Below are 17,649 nucleotides of genomic sequence, written 5' to 3'. Positions count from 1 at the left end.
TTGTGTGGTCTCACAGTGTCTTGCTTTAAGCCTGCACAACTTAGTATTTGGCCAAAGACCTAAAGCAACGCCTATGGTGATTTCAGAACTCTGCCTCTACAAAGTTCCTTTCTCTCCACCACCATGCGTCATAGACTGAAGTTCCAGCAGCCCCAAAATCTGACCTCTCCCTCCCCAGCTCATCTATGTTGCTATTCTTTGCCAAGGCTCCACTTCTCTACAGGGAGGTCCTGAAACTGACCCAGGCAGAAAGAAGGCATAATCACAGGGCTCACTATGTGCTTCCCCTCACTTGGAGGTGATCGCACTCCAGTACAGTGGGGCGTAGAAAACACTGGGTAGCCTTGAAAAATATGTCTGTGTAATGACACCAGCTTCAGTCTCAGGGAAAAAAAAAAAAAAAAAAAAGCCGGAATTGACAGATGGAGACAAAAAGACTGTGTTTACTTAAATATACAACGTATCTTTCCTTGTCTTTTGTGATCTTGACATTTTTGAGGAATACTGGTTAAGTACTTTGTAGAATGTCCCATAATTTGGGCTTCTTTGATATTTTCTCATGGTTGCACTGGAGTTATGAGATTTGGGAAAAGAATACCACAAAAGTGAAATGCCCTTTTCCTTGCATCATATCAGGGGGTAGGTGATAACGATATGTATTACTGGTGATGTCAACGTTCATCTCTTGGTTAAGGTAGTGTCTGCCAGGTTTCTCCATTGTCATGTTACTATTTTCCATTTTCCATATTCTTTTCACTAGAAGCAAGTCCCTAAGTCCAGCTCACATTCAAAAGGAGGAGGGGAATTAAGTGCCACCTCTTGGAGGGATGAGAATCAAATATTTAATATAAATTTTGGGGCTGATATTTAAGGCTGTGCATCTGTTGTATTTAACCTTAAAGTTTTGCCCACTAGTTTTATCATTTGGTAGATCTTGTCTCCAGCAATTATTACTGTGGTATTCTAACAGAAATTTTCTACTTCCTTCATTCTTTCTATATTTATTTGGAATTCTTACGTAAGGAAGAGTTGTCCCTCCTCTAGCATTTATTTATTTATTCAATCATATCGTTTATATAAGTATGGAATTATAGATGTTTAATTTATTTTTTGGATTATAATCCAATACTATAATTTTGTTGTTGCTGCTGCTGCTGCTCAAATTGTTCCAGCCTTGGCCATTGGGAGCACTTTCAGGTTGGCTCCTGTATCATTACGATATACTCATTTTTTTCTGGTACTTCCCTACTTTCTGGCATTACAGGATGCTCCAGGCTCGTCTTGTATTTCTCTGTTCCAGCCTTAAAATCAGCCATTTCTTCAGGGAGCCCTAGTTCTTTTTATTGGAGAATGGCATGTAGAAACCAAGATCTGGGCACTAGATGTACTCGTCGCTTCTGGAATAGCAATATTTCTAGGCCTTCTCAGTGGACAGACTGAGAAACTGTCAGCAGAGACCAAGAAGGTATGACAACTAAACGCAACGTGCTATCTGTGGTAGACAGATTCTAAGATGCCTCCACAGTGGTCCCTGCCTACTGATATTCACGGTCTTGTGTAATCCCCTCCCTTTGAGTAACTTGATTCTAACCAACAGAATGCCTAACAGTGAGGGGATGTCACTTCCATGATTAGATTACAAGAGACTGTAACTTCTGTTTTGCTAGCTGACTCTCTGTCTTGCTGGCCTTGATAAAGCAAACTACCAAGCTGTGAGCTGCCTCATGGAAAGGCACATGCAGCAAGGATTGAGGGCACCTCTGGCTGACAGCCCGCAAGGAACTGGGGCCCTCCGTTCATCACGCTGCAGAGAACTGAATCCTGCCAACCACCACATGAGTGCAGAGCAGATCCTTCCCCAGTCACACTTTCAGAGGAGTCCTCAATCCTGCATGACACCTTCCTTGATTGTGCCCTGGTGTGAGACACTAAAGTTGAGGATCCAGCTGAGCCCACCCTGGACCTCTGACTCAGAAAACCTGGGAGATAATGAACATGTGTTGTTTTTAGCCACTGAGATTGTGGTAATTGGTTGCACAGGAATAGATAACTAATATACTATCTTTATTAGGGTCCTGGAACAGCAAAGACATTAGTGAAAAAACTGGTGAAATCCAAATAAAGACTGAAGTTGAGTTAATAGTACTCTGGCAGTGTTATTTTCTTAGAATTGATAAATATATGTGCACATGTAAAGCGTTAACATTCGGGGGAGGTGAATGATGGGTATGGAAACTAATGGTTCTAATGGCTCTTCTATAAATCTAAAATTGTTTCAGAATAAAAATTTTAAAAACACTTCTGGGCATTACATGCTATATTTACAAAAAAAAAGAGAGAGAGAGAATATAGCAAAATTGAGGAGAAAAAATAAAGGTATCAGGGAGCCACCAGTCTGGTGACAAAGACTCAGCAACCAGGCCTGAGGGGTTGCACTGTGATAAGTTAGAAAGAGGTAGCAAGTGTGGTGGTCACAGTCTGCTGGGGGAGTCATGGGTGACCATGCCTGGTCCCAGCCCTCAGAGGTCACAGTCCGGTAGGAGAAATGCAGGAACCAGGCCCGATGCCCATCCTAAGAGTCAGAGTTGGGTTGAGGATTCCAGGAAAATTTTCTTACCCCAGGCTTCAAAAAAATATTTGTGTCTGTTCACCTCCATTTAAATTCTCCTAGGAGCTGGCTGGTTAGCTCACTTGGTTAGAGCATGTGCTGATAACAAGCACCAAGGTCAGGGGTTTGGATTCTTGTACCCGCCAGCTGCCAAAAATAAACAAATCTTCCCAAAATTTCAATGTCTGTTCCAAAATTGAGTTGCTTGCCTGTTCCTCTACATTTATGGTTTTTGTCTTTGCCCTTTCCACCACCCTGAATACCTCTGTTGTCTACCAGGAGATACCCTCACGTATAGTCATGCGCTGCATAACGTTTCAGTCAATGACGGATCGCATATATGATGGTGGTCCCATAAGATTAGTTGTAACATCGAAGCACGATCACTTTATTTCTTTATACATTTAGTGTAGCCTGAGTGTACAGTGTATAAAGTTTACAGCGGTGTACAATAGTGTCCTAGGGCTTTACACTCACTCACTGACTCACCCAGAGCAGCTTCCAGTCCTGCAAGCTCCATTCATGGTAAGTGCCCTATACAGGTGTACCATTTTTTATCTTTTATACCATATTTTTACTATACCTTTTCTATGCTTAGACATTTTTTTTTTTTTTTTTTTAAAGATGACCGGTAAGGGGATCTCAACCCTTGGCTTGGTGTTGTCAGCACCACGCTCAGCCAGTGAGCAAATCGGCCATCCCTATATAGGATCCGAACCGGTGGCCTTGGTGTTATCAGCACCACACTCTGCCGAGTGAGCCACGGGCCGGCCTTGTTTAGACATTTTTGGAGACACAAATGCTTACCACTGTGTTACCATTGCCTACAGTATACACTTATAGTCACATGCTGTACAGGTTTGTAGCCTAGGAGCAATAGGCTATACCATATAACCTAGGTGTGCAGTAGGCAGTATCACCTAGGTTGGGGTAAGTACACTCTGGGATGTTCCCACAACGTTGAAATCGCCTAAGGACACATTTCTCAGAACGGATCCCCGTCGGATCCCTGTTGTTAAGCAACACAAGGCTATATTACCTTATCAGTTTCGAAAGTGAACTTGCAAGAAAATCCCCTCTGCCCTCGGCGACATTTTTCAATCCAGAGCCCTCACTCATCTAACTTGACTGCTTAGCACTTCTGCCATTTATAGGCTGCATATCTTCAGAACAGTTAGGTTCTATTGCTCAGCTTTTTCAAACACGAGTTGGGAAGAAGCAGAACTTTCTGACTAACATTCCTTAGACAAATAAATTAGGTGAAACACTTGCAGCAGTTAGAACAGTGCCTGGCAGGTCGTTATGAGGACTGATTGCTTTTGTTTGCAGGTTGTTTTCCTCCAGCCCCTCTTCCTATCTAAATTCTTTTATCCATCCCTCTGAAATTTGTTTCTTCTAAGAACTTTTGTCCCTGGCCTGCATGAGTCATGTTCACTGCACAGTCAAAAACAAGGACAGGAGACTTTGCCAAAGTTAAAAGCGCATCAAACACACCTAGCACTTTATTATCTTAATCACAAACCTACAGACTACTCAGTATACCTTCCTTGGGGTCTGGCCCTAGCAATCCAAAGCTGACAGCCTTCAGTGTAGGTAGTAGGAGGGATGGGAATGGGCAGGGAGTATCTCTTGATAACTCCGAAATGGGGGGATTCCTCTAAAATGGGACTGGGTGGGGGCCAGAGGTTGGGGGTGACCTAGCTTCTGAGTAGGGGTCAATAAAAAAATCAGATAAACAAATAAGGGGGGTACAATATGCTTCTGAAACCTTCCTCCAAGCCTCTGCCTGGGTGGAGGAGGCTTCCACTTTCTCCTGGGCTAGGGAACTCCTGGGAATAACCCCTTCCTTCATCCTGTTCCTCTGCACATTGAAAAAGAGTGCTGGGATACTGGTTCTTGAAACTTGGACTCAGTCCCTGCTAATCTCCATCACCTTTGCAAACTGCCCCTCAAGGAAGAAGGCAGGACTCTACCCAAGGGTGGGGGGGCCAGATCTAGGTCTGGAAAGTCAATCCAGAAGACTTCAAGATCTGCCCTTTTTCCCAAGAGCAAGGTGGGCTCAGAGCCCTCCTAGGTTAGGTCAGGTTGGTCCCAGGTTAAGGTGGGGGAGCTTAGGTACCACTCCTCCCTGAAGTGTGAAATGCTTGGATGGGATGTTGCTAAGGGACAAGGGTGGGGCTGTGATCTCTACATACGGTAGCCTGATCTTACTGAGTCCTCTACACCTGAAATACCTGCACTGGGCTGTTCCTATAGGGAAGAGGCAGGGCCTGGCTCCTCCACTGGAGCCAGGTCTCATCCTTACTTTTGTTCCTTGCCTGGGCAGGGCAGGGCAGGGTTCATGGGAAAGGGGCAGGGCTTAAGCCCCCAGGGGTCGGACCTCTATCATTTTCACTCCTCTTCCATGCCAGGATGTACAAAACTGGCAGTTCCAAGAGAAGGGATGGAGCAACATCCTGACACCTCCTTTTCCCAGGAGACTTGGCTAGGACAGTCCCTAGGGGACAGGGGCAGGACCTCATCTTGTCTCCTTCCCTTATTTGGGCAAGGGAGGGTCCCACAGGGTAGGGGTGAGGCCATGATCTCCAGGGGATAGGCCCTGATCTCACCACCTTCTCGTGCCTTCTCCCTCTGAAATACCTGTACTGAGCTGTTCCTTTGAGGAAGGAGTGGGGCCTCATCTGACTCCTCCTCCTTGCCTGATTACAGGGGTGGGGCCTGATCACATCTCCTCTTCCCCCAGAATACCTGGGCAGGGCAGTCTCATGGGAGGGTGGGGGAAAAGATGGGGCCTCATCCTGACTTGTCCTCCTTTCCTAGGTGGGGAAGTCCCAGGGGAGGAGTGAGGCCTGATCAGGACTCCTCCTCCATGCTGAAGCTGCTGCGGCGGCTGCTGGCCTTGGAGACAGCCGGGGATACTGATGAGAGCAGGGGGTCGGAGGCAGCCCGCAGTGGGGACAGGGCACCCCCCGACAGTCCTCCCACCACCCCCTCCTCCTCCTCCATCAGAATGTCCTCCAGCCCCAGGTGGAAGGGGTCTCCCAGGTCCCCCAGGTGATCACTGGGAAAGTGCAGGTCCAGAAGGGCATCCGAGGGTGGTGCTGGGGGCTGCTGATGGGGAGCATTCTGGGTAGATCCCCCCCCTACATGAAACGTCGCTGTGCCTGGCCTGCTCTCCTCCTCAATGTCCAGCTGCTCTGGCTTGAGACTGTCAGAGGCCGAGGTTGTGGCCAGGGACAGTAGCCCTGGGGTGGGAGGTACCGGCAGACCATGGATCTGAGCCTGCAGTTCTAGCTCCTGCAAAAAGTAGGGGATGGGTGCAGGATAAGATGGGGTTCACAGTCCCTCAGAGGCAGATGAGTGTAATGATTAAAAGGGGAGGCTGCCTGGGTTTGAGTTCAGCCTCTGCCACTCGCTGGTTGTAAAACTTTAGGCAAGTCGCTTAACATCTGAGCATCAGTCTCAATCTGTAAAATGGGTATAATAATGGTCCCAATCTCATAGGGTTGTTGTGAGGATCAAATGAGTTAATGGGTATAAAGTTCTTGTCACAGTGCATGGCACAAGAGAAATGCTATGTACATTTGCTAATATTCATTATTATTCTTGTTAATGTTATGATTATTACTATCATCATCATCATCATCATCATCATCATGAGAGTCAGGAAGCCTGGGGATCCCCCAAGTATGCCAGGAAGGGGAACCCTGGCCTGTTTTTCCTCTGCCTCTGCCTGCAGGAAGCTCCCCTCACCCCTGCCACCATCTCCTCCTTCCAGACCTGAATTCGGAGCTGCAGGCTGCGGTTGGCCTGCTCCAGGGATCGCTGCCGGCTCTCCAGGTCTTTGGAGCGCTGTTGCTCCTTCTGCAACTTGCGGATGTAATCCACAGAAGCCTTCAGAATGGTGCCCTTGTTCCAGCGCATCTCCCTATGGGGCCCGGTGGGGCAGGGGAGAAGGAAGTGCTGCATATGGAGTCTCTTGAGAGCTGAGTGAGGGGGGATTGCACCAGGTAGATGGAGCACCCCACCACATGAAGAACTTGAAGTGAGGGTACCTCAAGGGTATGGAGTGTTCAGATGAAAACTCTCTGTCTGAAACCTTCCAAAGGTGCCCCTTCACACCCAAGTCTTTGACTCCCTCTCTGACCTGACCCCTTATGGCTCCTCTCTTAGCTACATCCCTCTGATTCATCTCCTTTCAGCCGCATTTGCCTTTCAGTGCTCCTAGAACACGGGAAACCATTCCCATCTTGGGGCCTCCATCCCAGCTCTGCCTTCCCCCTGGAACATTCTTCCCCCAGACACCCATGTAGCTCCTTGCCTTCCCTACTTTGGCTCTTTATTCAAATGTTCCCTGGTCAGTGGAGGCCTGCCCCATCCCTACCCTCCTCACCCCAAACTGTGACTCTCCCACTATTCTCCTATCTTCCATTCTTGATTCCTCTCCATAACACTCATTGTCATGGATTTCACAAGATTTACTTCTTTATCTTGTTTACCGTCTGTCTGCCCCCACTAAAACATCAGTTCCACTAGGTCAGGGGTCTTTGTTTGGTTCCCTCTGGTATCCTCAGGGCCTAGCACAGTACCTCACACAAAGCAGAAGCTCAATAAATAAATCTTGAATAAATAAAGGAAGTGCAAAATGAACAGAAAATGAGATGCATATGTCCTAGGAGGACTAGATGGGGCACAAGGAGGACTAGATGGGGCACACCTAAAATTTTAGGCAGGGACATGGTGAGGGTCTGTAACCCTGCTCAGGCTGAGAAAGGACCAGAGAACTACCTGGGCATGACTGCCTGACAGGCGTACCATGGAACAACTTTAGCCACACCTCCCCACCTCTCGCCCCAACTCCCACTGGTCTGGGGTCCCCAGCCCAGACTCACGGGTCACTGGACTTGGGGATGAGGGTGCCCAGCTCTTTGATCCTATCGTTAATGTTGAATCGCCTGCGACGCTCAACTTTGGAGGCAGGGAGAGAGAGAAAGAGTGGGAAAGAGTCATCAATCAGTGAAGAAGGGAACAGGGAGAAACGGGGGGTATTGCGGGCTGTTGCAGGGAAGCCCCCCACAGAGGGCCAGACTCAGAGTGAGGCGGGGCTGGGCGGCGTGTGGGCAAGCACACACACTCTCTGGCTTACTGAGGTTGTGATTGTCTTTCTTCTGCCGTTCCTTCAAAAGGGCCTTTGCCTCAGTCTCTGGAAGAGAGTGGGGGTGATCAGGGTCTCTGGGCATGGAAAGAAGGGAGCACCTGCACCTGTAGGGTTTCGTACTGACTTATTTTTAAAACTGTCTTTTTACAAGGCCATGTTGTTAAACTCAATAAGTGAGAGTAAGTGGGGAGAAAGCAGGACCATGGGGACGTATAGAAAAAGAGCAACCAGCCCCCATTTCTGTAAGCTCCAACCCCTTCCCCCACTAGAATCAGGCCCACCCCAGACCTGGTAGGCATGGGGTTCATCCCAGGTTACAGAGTGGGGGCATGGGGCCCAGACTCTGGCACTTACCGGAGATCTCCCGTTTGATGTTGGGCAGCTCGGCTGGGCAGGAGTTGCTGACAGTGATGGCTGGCGTGGCCACGCCCTGACTGCTGTACACATCAAGCAGATTCCCTGACACAGGCAGCTTGGCGCAGGGAAGGCAGAGAAACAACGGATGGGAACAGACCCCAGACTCGGCCCCTCCTCAGAACCAGGCTCCTGGCCCACCACACATTCCAAAGACTGGGCCCTCTAACACAAGGATTGGCTAACTTGGCACAAGCACCCTTTCTTCCTCTTCAAGGTGATTTCACATGGCAACAGGGAGGACAGAGCGAAGTGGACCTACCCTGCTTTGCTGGGAGACTGGAGCCTGGCCTGCTTATCATTCCCTACCAGACCCTCAAATCCCTCAGTGACCTCTGAAGCCCTTCTCCCGAACCCCAGGGCTGGCTCTGAGAAGAGATGCTGGAAAACCACCGTTCTCAGGTCTTTGTCGGCTCTTATGCGACATTCCGGTCCGTTAGCTCCTCCCAGCACAACATTCCAATCCAATCTTCTCAGCATTCTTGGAACACTCCAACCCAATCTTCTCAGACCTTGGTAAATTGTCATGGCAACATTCCATCCAAAATCTGGCCTTCTGGAGAGTTCCAACCCAATCTCCAGTGTTTCACTGTGACCAAGTCATACCACCTTATGTACCATGGTCTCCTGCTGTCATGTACCAAGATCCTGGCTCTAGTATCTTCCTGCACATTCTGATCTCCCAGAATTTCCTGTCCAACTATATTCAACTAGAACTGCTTTTATGTCAGCCCAGTTTTTTTCTCTCCTTCACATTATCCTGGATAGACTCTAGGGCAACACACTAACCTAAAAGTACAACCAAGTCCCACCTCTTGATGAGTTTTTGTCTCTTGAAACTTCCTCCACTATGCTAGATCCTTTTAATATAAGTTCCCAATCTCTAGCTGTATCTAAATCAATAAAAAGCTCTCTTTTTTGGCAGCTAGTCTTTAAGGGGATCCAAACCCTTGAGCTTGGTGTTATCAGCACCATGCTCTAACCGGGTGAACTAACTGGCCACCCCCCAAATTAATAAAAAGTTCTGATAAACGGGTACCATTTTTATGCATGCTTCTATCCTCTTGATACGTTGGAAGAAAGCAAAGCTATAGCCACTTGGTATGTTCCAAAACAAGTTATAAGATTCTTGGAATGTTCTAGAACCAGAAGGTTACAATGGTACATCACTTACTCTAGAGACTTTTATCCACTCTCTACCAGGACCCTGCCTCTTGGCACAGTTCATTGCAAGAACCTTAGTACATTCCAGTCACTACGAGGTCCAACCACTTGTTACAATCCATACCGAGTTTGGAGACTTTTGGTATGTTCCAATCACTACATGGTTTGGGTATGTCTCAATGTCCTGAATCCCTTGGTACATTCAAATTGCTACACAAGTCCCACCTCTTGGTACTTCCCACAGCAAAGCCCAAACACCTTGGTATGCCCTCATACCTCCATGAACTCCCTGCCCCATATCTATTTGAGTCTATAAGGCCCACCTCCTGATGCAGTCCAATACAAGGCCCAAGAGCACTGGCATGTCCCATTGTCGTCATAAGGCCTCCCTCTCTACCTGAGCACAATCCACAGCAGGGGTTTCATTTATCCACAACCAGCATGCATGGGTGCTGTAATTGTGACAGAGATGCTGTAATTTTCAGACCAACCTCCCATCTCAGGGCCTCACCGTGCTGGGGAGCTGCAGCCCTGCGGTGCCTCCGGGCAGATAGCTGAGCATCTCATCATTGTAACTGGACTCCAGGCTGATGATCTCATCAATGACATCATCAATCTGGGAGAAAAAGTAAATATTGTACGGGGTTAGAAGAATCTGGGAGGGGAGTGTGGGACGGTTGGCTGCAGCCTCTTACCTCCTTTTCTGAGCTGGAGCCAATGGTGAGCAGTGCCATGGGACTGTTGGGAGCACTGCCTGTGGGGCCGGTAGCATGGGCAGTCTCAGGGGCAGGCAATGGCTGGGCACTCGTGGGCCCTGGTGGTGGGGTGAGGGCCTGGGAAGCCAGCTTGGGCCCAAGTGTGGTAGACAGGTACTGTTTCACCTGCTGCCGGCGTGCCTGCTGCAGGTGGTAGCGCGTTGGGTTCTCTAAGTGGGTCTGCACCTGTGGGATAAAGGGGACAAGGAGGGAAGGGGACAAGGTAGAACAGAGCTCAGGAGGGTGACTCTGAGTCCCGGCCTGACCGTCCTAACTTACATCTGTTCCTAGGCTCAGGTGGGCAAACCAGGCCCAGAATTTGAGAACCCCACAAAAATGTTGGTGAGTCTCCGCCAGGACCAAAACGCCCTTTCGCAGAAACCCTTCACAGCCCCCAAGATCAGGGCCGGCCCCGTGGCTCACTCGGGAGAGTGCGGTGCTGACAACACCAAGGCCACGGGTTCGGATCCCATATAGGGACGGCCGGTTTGCTCACTGGGTGAGCGTGGTGCTGACAACACCAAGTCAAGGGTTAAGATCCCCTTACCGGTCATCTTTAAAAAAAAAAAAAAGACAGCCCCCAAGATCCACCCATGGCTGACAGGATCCCTCGCAGTTTCCGGAAAACCCTGTCACAATCCTCAAGACTCCCTGCTAGTTTCTGACACCTCCTAACAGACCTAGGAACCACATATGATGGCTTCCCAAGACACCCTAATGGCCAAAGAACTCCTAATGTATCTCACACACATGAAGCTCTTCCTACAAAGCCAGGGCCCATTCAGGGCCCTCTGGCTCACTCGGGAGAGTGTGCTGCTGATAACACCAAGGCCACGGGTTCGGATCCCATAAAGGGATGGCCGGTTTGCTCACTGGGTGAGCGTGGTGCTGACAACACCAAGTCAAGGGTTAAGATCCCCTTACCGGTCATCTTTAAAAAAAAAAAAAAGACAGCCCCCAAGATCCACCCATGGCTGACAGGATCCCTCGCAGTTTCCGGAAAACCCTGTCACAATCCTCAAGACTCCCTGCTAGTTTCTGACACCTCCTAACAGACCTAGGAACCACATATGATGGCTTCCCAAGACACCCTAATGGCCAAAGAACTCCTAATGTATCTCACACACATGAAGCTCTTCCTACAAAGCCAGGGCCCATTCAGGGCCCTCATGACTCTCCATGGTCCACCAAAACATCCTCATAGCCCCCAAGAACCCCTCACAACTCCAGAACACCTCAGAAACTCTCAGCACATGGGACACAAGCACAGACCCTTCAAACAGTACAAGGGACCTTCCTTAGGGTCCCTAGGGCCTCTCCCAAAAGCCATCAGGAATCCCAGGCCACCCCTAGCTCCTAGGCCCACTCCTCAGTCACTAGGAGCCCCCTCCCAGGGCCTCTGGGCCTAACATTACCTTAAGCACCTCCCTAGGCACCTGAGCAGGGGGTGGACGGCTTAATGTGTGGCCCCCAGCAGAAACGCCAACCACAGAGATGGCAGGAGAGGCAGGTGCAGGACTGGGGAAGGGAGTGGCTGCAGCCTGTTCTTGACGCTCACGCCTCTCCTGCTCTTGCGCCTGGGCCCGCATCAGCTGCTGTCGCAGCAAGACACGCGACGAAGAAGATGATGACATGGCAGGGGTCCTGGAGCCCCCTGCAGAAGACGATGCAGAGAGTGTAGCTGGAGTGGCTGGGGTGGCTGGTGTGGCCTGCAGTGATATTGGGAGGCTGTGGAATGGGAAATATGGGGCCATAGGTAAGCTAAAAGTCTCATCCTAAGCCTAAGGGGTCACAGTATGATGGAGCAGACACAGGAACCAGGCCTGTTTTCTGCCTTCAGAGGCCACAATGCGGAGGGGAAACATAGGAACCAGGCCTGGTCATGGCCCTCAATGGTCACAGTCCGATGAGGGAGACAATGGAACCAGACCCGGTTCCAGCACTCAGAGGTCACAGTCTGGTGGGGGAATTTTCACCCTCAGTCCTTACAGTGAAGCCTAGATTTGAGCCTGTTCATATATTAAGTGGATGTGCCATTGCTAGGCTCTGTGAGAGGGGCTTATCCTATTTAAAGAAGAGAAGAGGCAGACTGAGAGGCTGTGGCAGTATAACGTGGATGCAGAGGGCTCCTAAGTCCAATTAGGGGCTGGAGATGCTCTCTGAGCTCCTGGGGGTGGGCATCAGGCTACATGAGCAGCCCCAGTTCCCCCTTCTTCCCCTGCTTAGGCCTCTGGTCCCAGGAGCCAGTCAGTTTTGAAAATCTGAGAGATTTCACAATCCTCTCTTCCTGCCCCTCTTCCAGGTCCCCTCCCCTCTCTTAAAGCCCAGGCCGATGACTCAGCACATTTAGACTTCCAAGCTGGGGGAAAGAAGAGACCAGCAGGGTTCCTCATGGGCTGAGGGTTGGTGAGTTTGTAGAGTGTGGGAGGGGGCTGAGCAGGGGCTCTGTGTATGGCTCTACCCACTTGGGGGTGGGAGCTTAAACAGGTCTCCAGGCAGCTGGAATATCTGTGTATGAATGGGTATGCAGGTGGAGTGGGGAGGTAGGGGAGGTCTTGTCAGAGATACTAGAATCCTAGCTTGGCCACCTGCTTTCCTGTGTGACATGCTCTTTCTGGCCCTTAATTTTACCACCTGGAAAATGCAGGCTGGTGAGAAGATGGATTGGGCTGGCACTGAGGGCCTTTGCCCATCAAGGGGAGGCGCTGAGGAATTGAGAGGAAAGTCAGATAGGTGAGCCATACCTTGAACGTAGGGGTAGGGGTTGGCTTTTGAGCTCGTAGAAGCTGTCAGGATCAAGGATGTTTTCTAATTCAATGTCAGCAACAATCCCGGATTCCGGAAGCAAAGAGTTCAGGCTGAGGGTAGGAGGAGGTAGGGGTGGTGGTTAGTGACTGTAGGGAGATCTCATTCCCCTCCCCTCTGGGGGGAGGGGAGTGAGAGAGAAGAGAGAGAGGGAGGGGGAGGAGAGGGAGAGAGAGAGAGAGAGAGACCCCCTCCTATTTCGCCACCCTGCTGGGTACCACCACCTTGAATTCCCAAGTCCTCTCCCCACCCCCCATTCCCCTCCCCACTTTTGCATGCTTTGTGTTACCCACAGTTTCTTAAGCATCAGAATAATAAGAGTGCCCGGATCCCAACCCTCTTACCCTAACAATCACATGTAACAACAACCTGGGTTTGAGGAAAATAGAAGAATTTAGGAATGACAATTCACTTTACATAAGGATTCCTGACTTTGCATTAAGAGTTCTCCCAGCCCCCCACCCCCTACTGTTTTCCTGGCGGCTGAATGTGAGCCCACATATGTACACACACAGAGCAATGGGGGCATCCCGCAGCCTAACAGTCCATTGTAACACAAACTGAATGCATCACAAAGAGAACTGGGCTGGATGATTCACTTTACATAAGGATCTACCACCTCACAAATGAGTTTTTCCCAGCCCCAGCCAAAGTTCATGGGATGCCAACACACACTCAAATATGAAAATGGAAATATCAAAGGCTCCCCTTGCTCCAACAGTTTAGATTTACAAGAGGGAGAATATGGGTGGATGATCCGCTTTATACGGGTATCCTTTTCTTAGCCAGAGGAGAGGGGAAACAGAAGAACCAGGCCTGGTCATGGCCCTCAGTCTGATGGGGGAGACAATGGAACCAGACCCGATCCTCTCCTGTTTTTTGGATAGATCAAAACACACACACACACACATACACCCTCAACACCAGCACTCACTGGCACACAAAACAAGAAGCCATGTACACCTCTCTCTTTCAACTATGCCCACTACTATGGTGATCTAGGTTGCTATAAAGGAATTAGAATCGATATACAAAAGGCGCCTACTCAGCCCTCCATGCTGGATGCGAGGACCACAGTGTGCAGGGGACACTAACACACACGTGGGTTAACATGCATCCTTGAATTTAGTCAAAGATTTAGAATACTGAGAGACCGTGGGTGACTTTACTTGAGAAGAATTCTCTCCCCTCCCCAGGGATGTATCTTCCTTCCTCTCCTCACCCTCAGACGGGGCCCTAAAACCACCCAGGAAGTCGGGAAGAGGAAGCTTGGGGAGAGCTGAGCTCAGCACAATCCCAGGCAGAAAGGAGGCAAACCCCACCCCCCACCCCCATTACACAGAAATTGGAAGAGATGGGCACTGGGGTGGGCAGGGGTGTGGACAGAGAGGGCTGAGGCTCCAAATCCCGTTGATGGAAGTGAGGATGAGAAAGAGGCCAGAGAGGACCCACCCAGACAGGGATGGTGCAATCAGTACTCACTCCAGCTCCAGGGACAGATTGAAGACCCCCCCGATAGGAGGGCAAGATAAAAAGGGGCATGTGGGTAGGGAGTGGGCAGGGCTGGCTGAGAGGCTAGGGCGGATGGCAGGAGGAACAAGACCCTCCTCTGGGTTCCCAAATAAGGTCTGAGGCCTTCTTCTCTGAGCTAAGAGGTAACATCATCTTTATCCCCTGTCTGGCTGTCTCCCATTCAAGCCCCAATAAGGTGTGGGAGGAGGGGTTTTCCACTATCCCTGAGATCTGCCCCAGCCGGGTGGGTGGCAGCTGAAAGGATTATTCTGGTCAAGTCTTGCTGAATGTTGCTTCTCTTGCTCATTCACACACACTCACAAGGCTGGACCCACACAACATATCTGAGATACCCCCAAAGTCCTCCAGATTCATGTTATCCCCAAACAAAGCAACCAGCCACTGGGAGTCACTAAGCTCCCAAGATAGCACTTCTGTCCCCCAGAACTCCTTCTTCCACACTGAAGGAAAAAGATTACAGGATTCCCTTAAAATCAGTGCCTCACCTGGCAGTGTACCCTCAAATTCATTCCCCTCATGACCAACTGAAGGACCCCAAATTCAGTCTCTAATCAGAGTCCCAGTCTCCCAAGTTCACCTACCGCAGACCAGTTTCTGGATACTACAAAATGAGCTCCTCTACCCAAATCAGACCCCCCCTTAATGAACTCCCACGACTCCTTTAAGCCTCAGTCTAAGCAGGCTACCGCCAAATTCCTTAGGTGCCCCCCCAAGACAGGCGCCCCGGCGTCCTCCAAGCCTAGGCCGAGGGCCTCCAATCCCTGTCCGGGGCCCCTGTTGCCCCCAGATCAGGCCCCTGGGAACCCCAGTCGGCACTCCCGGCCCCAGGGGGCCCCGCACCTGAGCAGCTGGGCCGAGTCGGCCGGCCTGCGCTCCTCCAACAGCACGAACACGGCTCGAGGGCCCTCCGCGTTGGCCTCTACGCCGTCCCGAGCTGGCTCGGCTGCATGAGACATGACGCCCGGCCCCGGGCGAGCCCTGCCAGGCCGGTCGGACCTCGGCCCGGTCCCCCTAACAAAATAAGAGTCACCCACCCCCGCTCGCCACTGCCTCCTCCTCCGCTAAGCCATGGAACTAGCTCTGCGCGGGCGGGCGGCGTCGGAGAGATGGGATGGGCGGTGAGTCATCTCCCGCCCTAAACGGACCGACACCCCCAACCTAACCCCGGACGACCGCCCTCCTCCCTGTCGTCCTCTTCCCCCTCCTCCCTGGGCTGGGGAAACTCCACAGGAAATGACCACACCGGGGATGGACGGCTCGTCGGGCCCACCCCTTGAATGAGGTGACCAATCGATGCAAGGTAATTCGAGAGCCCGCCCTAAGCCGCGCCTCCGACTCGGAGGGAAATCTAGATTCGGCCCACCCTCATTAGGAGAAGGGCACCTAGGCCACGCCCTCAGTGGCAGAGGCAAATAGGTGAGGCGTAATTTGGTTGAGTTCCGCCCCCATGTTGCGTCACTTTCTAGCCACGCCCCCTCCTCTCAAATTATCCCTCCGCAAAATAACCCGCTCCTTGTGTCCTCTGCGCCTGCGCACCAATGGCCAGTTGGCGGGCTGAGGGGCTCCAAACCGAGCTTTTAGCTGCGGAACCGCGCCCTCTCTCGGCCAGTATCCGTAATATCTGCGCCCAGCCGCGCTCCAAACTTGATCTAGCCTTTCCCACTCAGCCAAAGCTATAACTATGAGGCAGAGGCAGCTACATTCCCTGGAGGTGCGAGCCAGAAACTCCGCCCTTTCGGGAGCCGTAGCCCAGCCACGAGCTGGTTTTCCTGGGAGCGCTCCGTCTGTTCTATGCCATCTAGAGCGTTTGTCGTACTCTGGTCGGTCGTTGTTCTACTCAATAGACTCTTAACAAATCCCGGACAAAGGGATGAATGAGTCTCCTTTTGGAATCATGAAGATCCAGGTTTGAATATGGCAGAGAACCTCCGCTTTCCGAGCCTCAGCTTTCCTGGCCTGTCAAATGGGGCTCATAATACCTATCTGGCAGGGTTGTAATGAGGATTAGAGATGATTTATGAAAAGTGTTAGCAGGTTGTTTGGCATACAATAAGTTCTCCAAAAAGTAATTGATTCACTTATTTGCTCACTGATTCAACATTTACTGAGCGCCTCTGTGTGCCAGATACATGCAAACCAGCTTGCACACAGCCGAGGGTTCCACCCATATCTTCAGATGCATATAGCTCACAAAACACCGGGACCCACAACCTTCCCTTCCTCCTTGCCAGCATCTCAAGAACCCCCCTTCAGTTAGAACTTTGGGAACATCACTGGACTCGCATTTGCCTCACAACTTTCTGTACTGGCACCCTTATTTCGCAGGTCAACCATCTTGTAGAAGGGGAGACCTTCTACATAATAAAGATGACAGTACTTCCCCAAATTAATCTTTAAAAAATCAATATATTACCAATTAAATTTCCAAAATGGAATTTGTAGACCTGATGTTAAAATGCCTATGGTACCTTTTTAAAAAATTTATTTATTTGTTTTTATTGAATCATAATTGATTATACATATTGGGGGATTCAATGTTGACACATGTCGATCGAATCAATATTACTAGTATGTATATTGTTACAAATTGTACTTATTATTTATGCCCCTTGTCCAATCTCTCCCTATCCCCCTCTTCCTCTCCCCACTCACCCCTGATAACCCTAGATTTCTTCTCTCCCTCTGAAAGAGTAATGGTTACTCTGTTGATTTGTTGCCTAGATGATCTGTCCAATGCTGATAGGTGTGTTCAGGTCCTCCAATATTATCATAGAGCAGATGCTTCTTCTGTCACTCTGGAATGGGTTTTGTGGAGAGAGACATCCTCTTTGGTCTCTGCTGGTGACTCTCCTTTGTGTCAATGCACTCCAGTGGCTGGTGGACCATCTGTGTGGTGGTTGTGACATCTAGACACTTTCACAGCAGCTGTGGTTACTGTGGTGGCTGTCATGGACCACCCACACGGAGGTGATGTTTTTGGCATGCTCCTTGGCGCTGGTGGTGTGCCTGGTTGTGGGTGGGTCTGGTCCCCAGCTCTATGCATCAGGACTCTGGGCAGGCCCTGAGGTGCTGGTATTGTGCCTGGTTGTGGGTGGAGGTCCGGTCCCTGCTCCAGACTTCATGTCCACTGGCCGGCTTGGTGGTGCTGGTGGTGTGCCTGAGCCTGAACTAATTTTTTGTCCTTTGCCTACTTCTAAAACGGGGAACTTCCT

General features: G+C 50.3%; 1 protein-coding gene across 3 annotated transcripts; it reads right to left on the bottom strand.

Moving 5' to 3' along the window:
• Positions 1–4,071: 4,071 nt before the first annotated feature.
• Positions 4,072–15,678, bottom strand: TFE3 (transcription factor binding to IGHM enhancer 3). Of its 3 annotated transcripts, none has more exons than XM_008571413.1 (10): positions 15,278–15,678; positions 12,844–12,957; positions 11,515–11,827; positions 10,040–10,285; positions 9,856–9,960; positions 8,121–8,238; positions 7,755–7,811; positions 7,501–7,576; positions 6,389–6,536; positions 4,072–5,905 (listed from the first exon to the last, which is right to left on the bottom strand). In XM_008571413.1, the coding sequence occupies exons 1-10, from the start codon at positions 15,391–15,393 to the stop codon at positions 5,462–5,464; spliced, it is 1,737 nt and encodes a 578-aa protein (XP_008569635.1). In that variant the 5' UTR covers positions 15,394–15,678; the 3' UTR covers positions 4,072–5,461. The 3 variants fall into 3 exon arrangements, with proteins under 3 accessions (XP_008569635.1, XP_008569636.1, XP_008569637.1); XM_008571414.1 differs by having other exon boundaries at positions 11,515–11,808; XM_008571415.1 differs by lacking the exon at positions 15,278–15,678 and having other exon boundaries at positions 11,515–11,753; positions 12,844–13,954.
• Positions 15,679–17,649: the final 1,971 nt, after the last annotated feature.

This window comes from Galeopterus variegatus, unplaced genomic scaffold (assembly GCF_000696425.1).
Source record: "Galeopterus variegatus unplaced genomic scaffold, G_variegatus-3.0.2 Scaffold688, whole genome shotgun sequence".
Taxonomy (NCBI): domain Eukaryota; kingdom Metazoa; phylum Chordata; class Mammalia; order Dermoptera; family Cynocephalidae; genus Galeopterus; species Galeopterus variegatus.
Note: the sequence above shows the minus strand (reverse complement) of the source record. Positions and strands in the feature narration are given on the sequence as shown.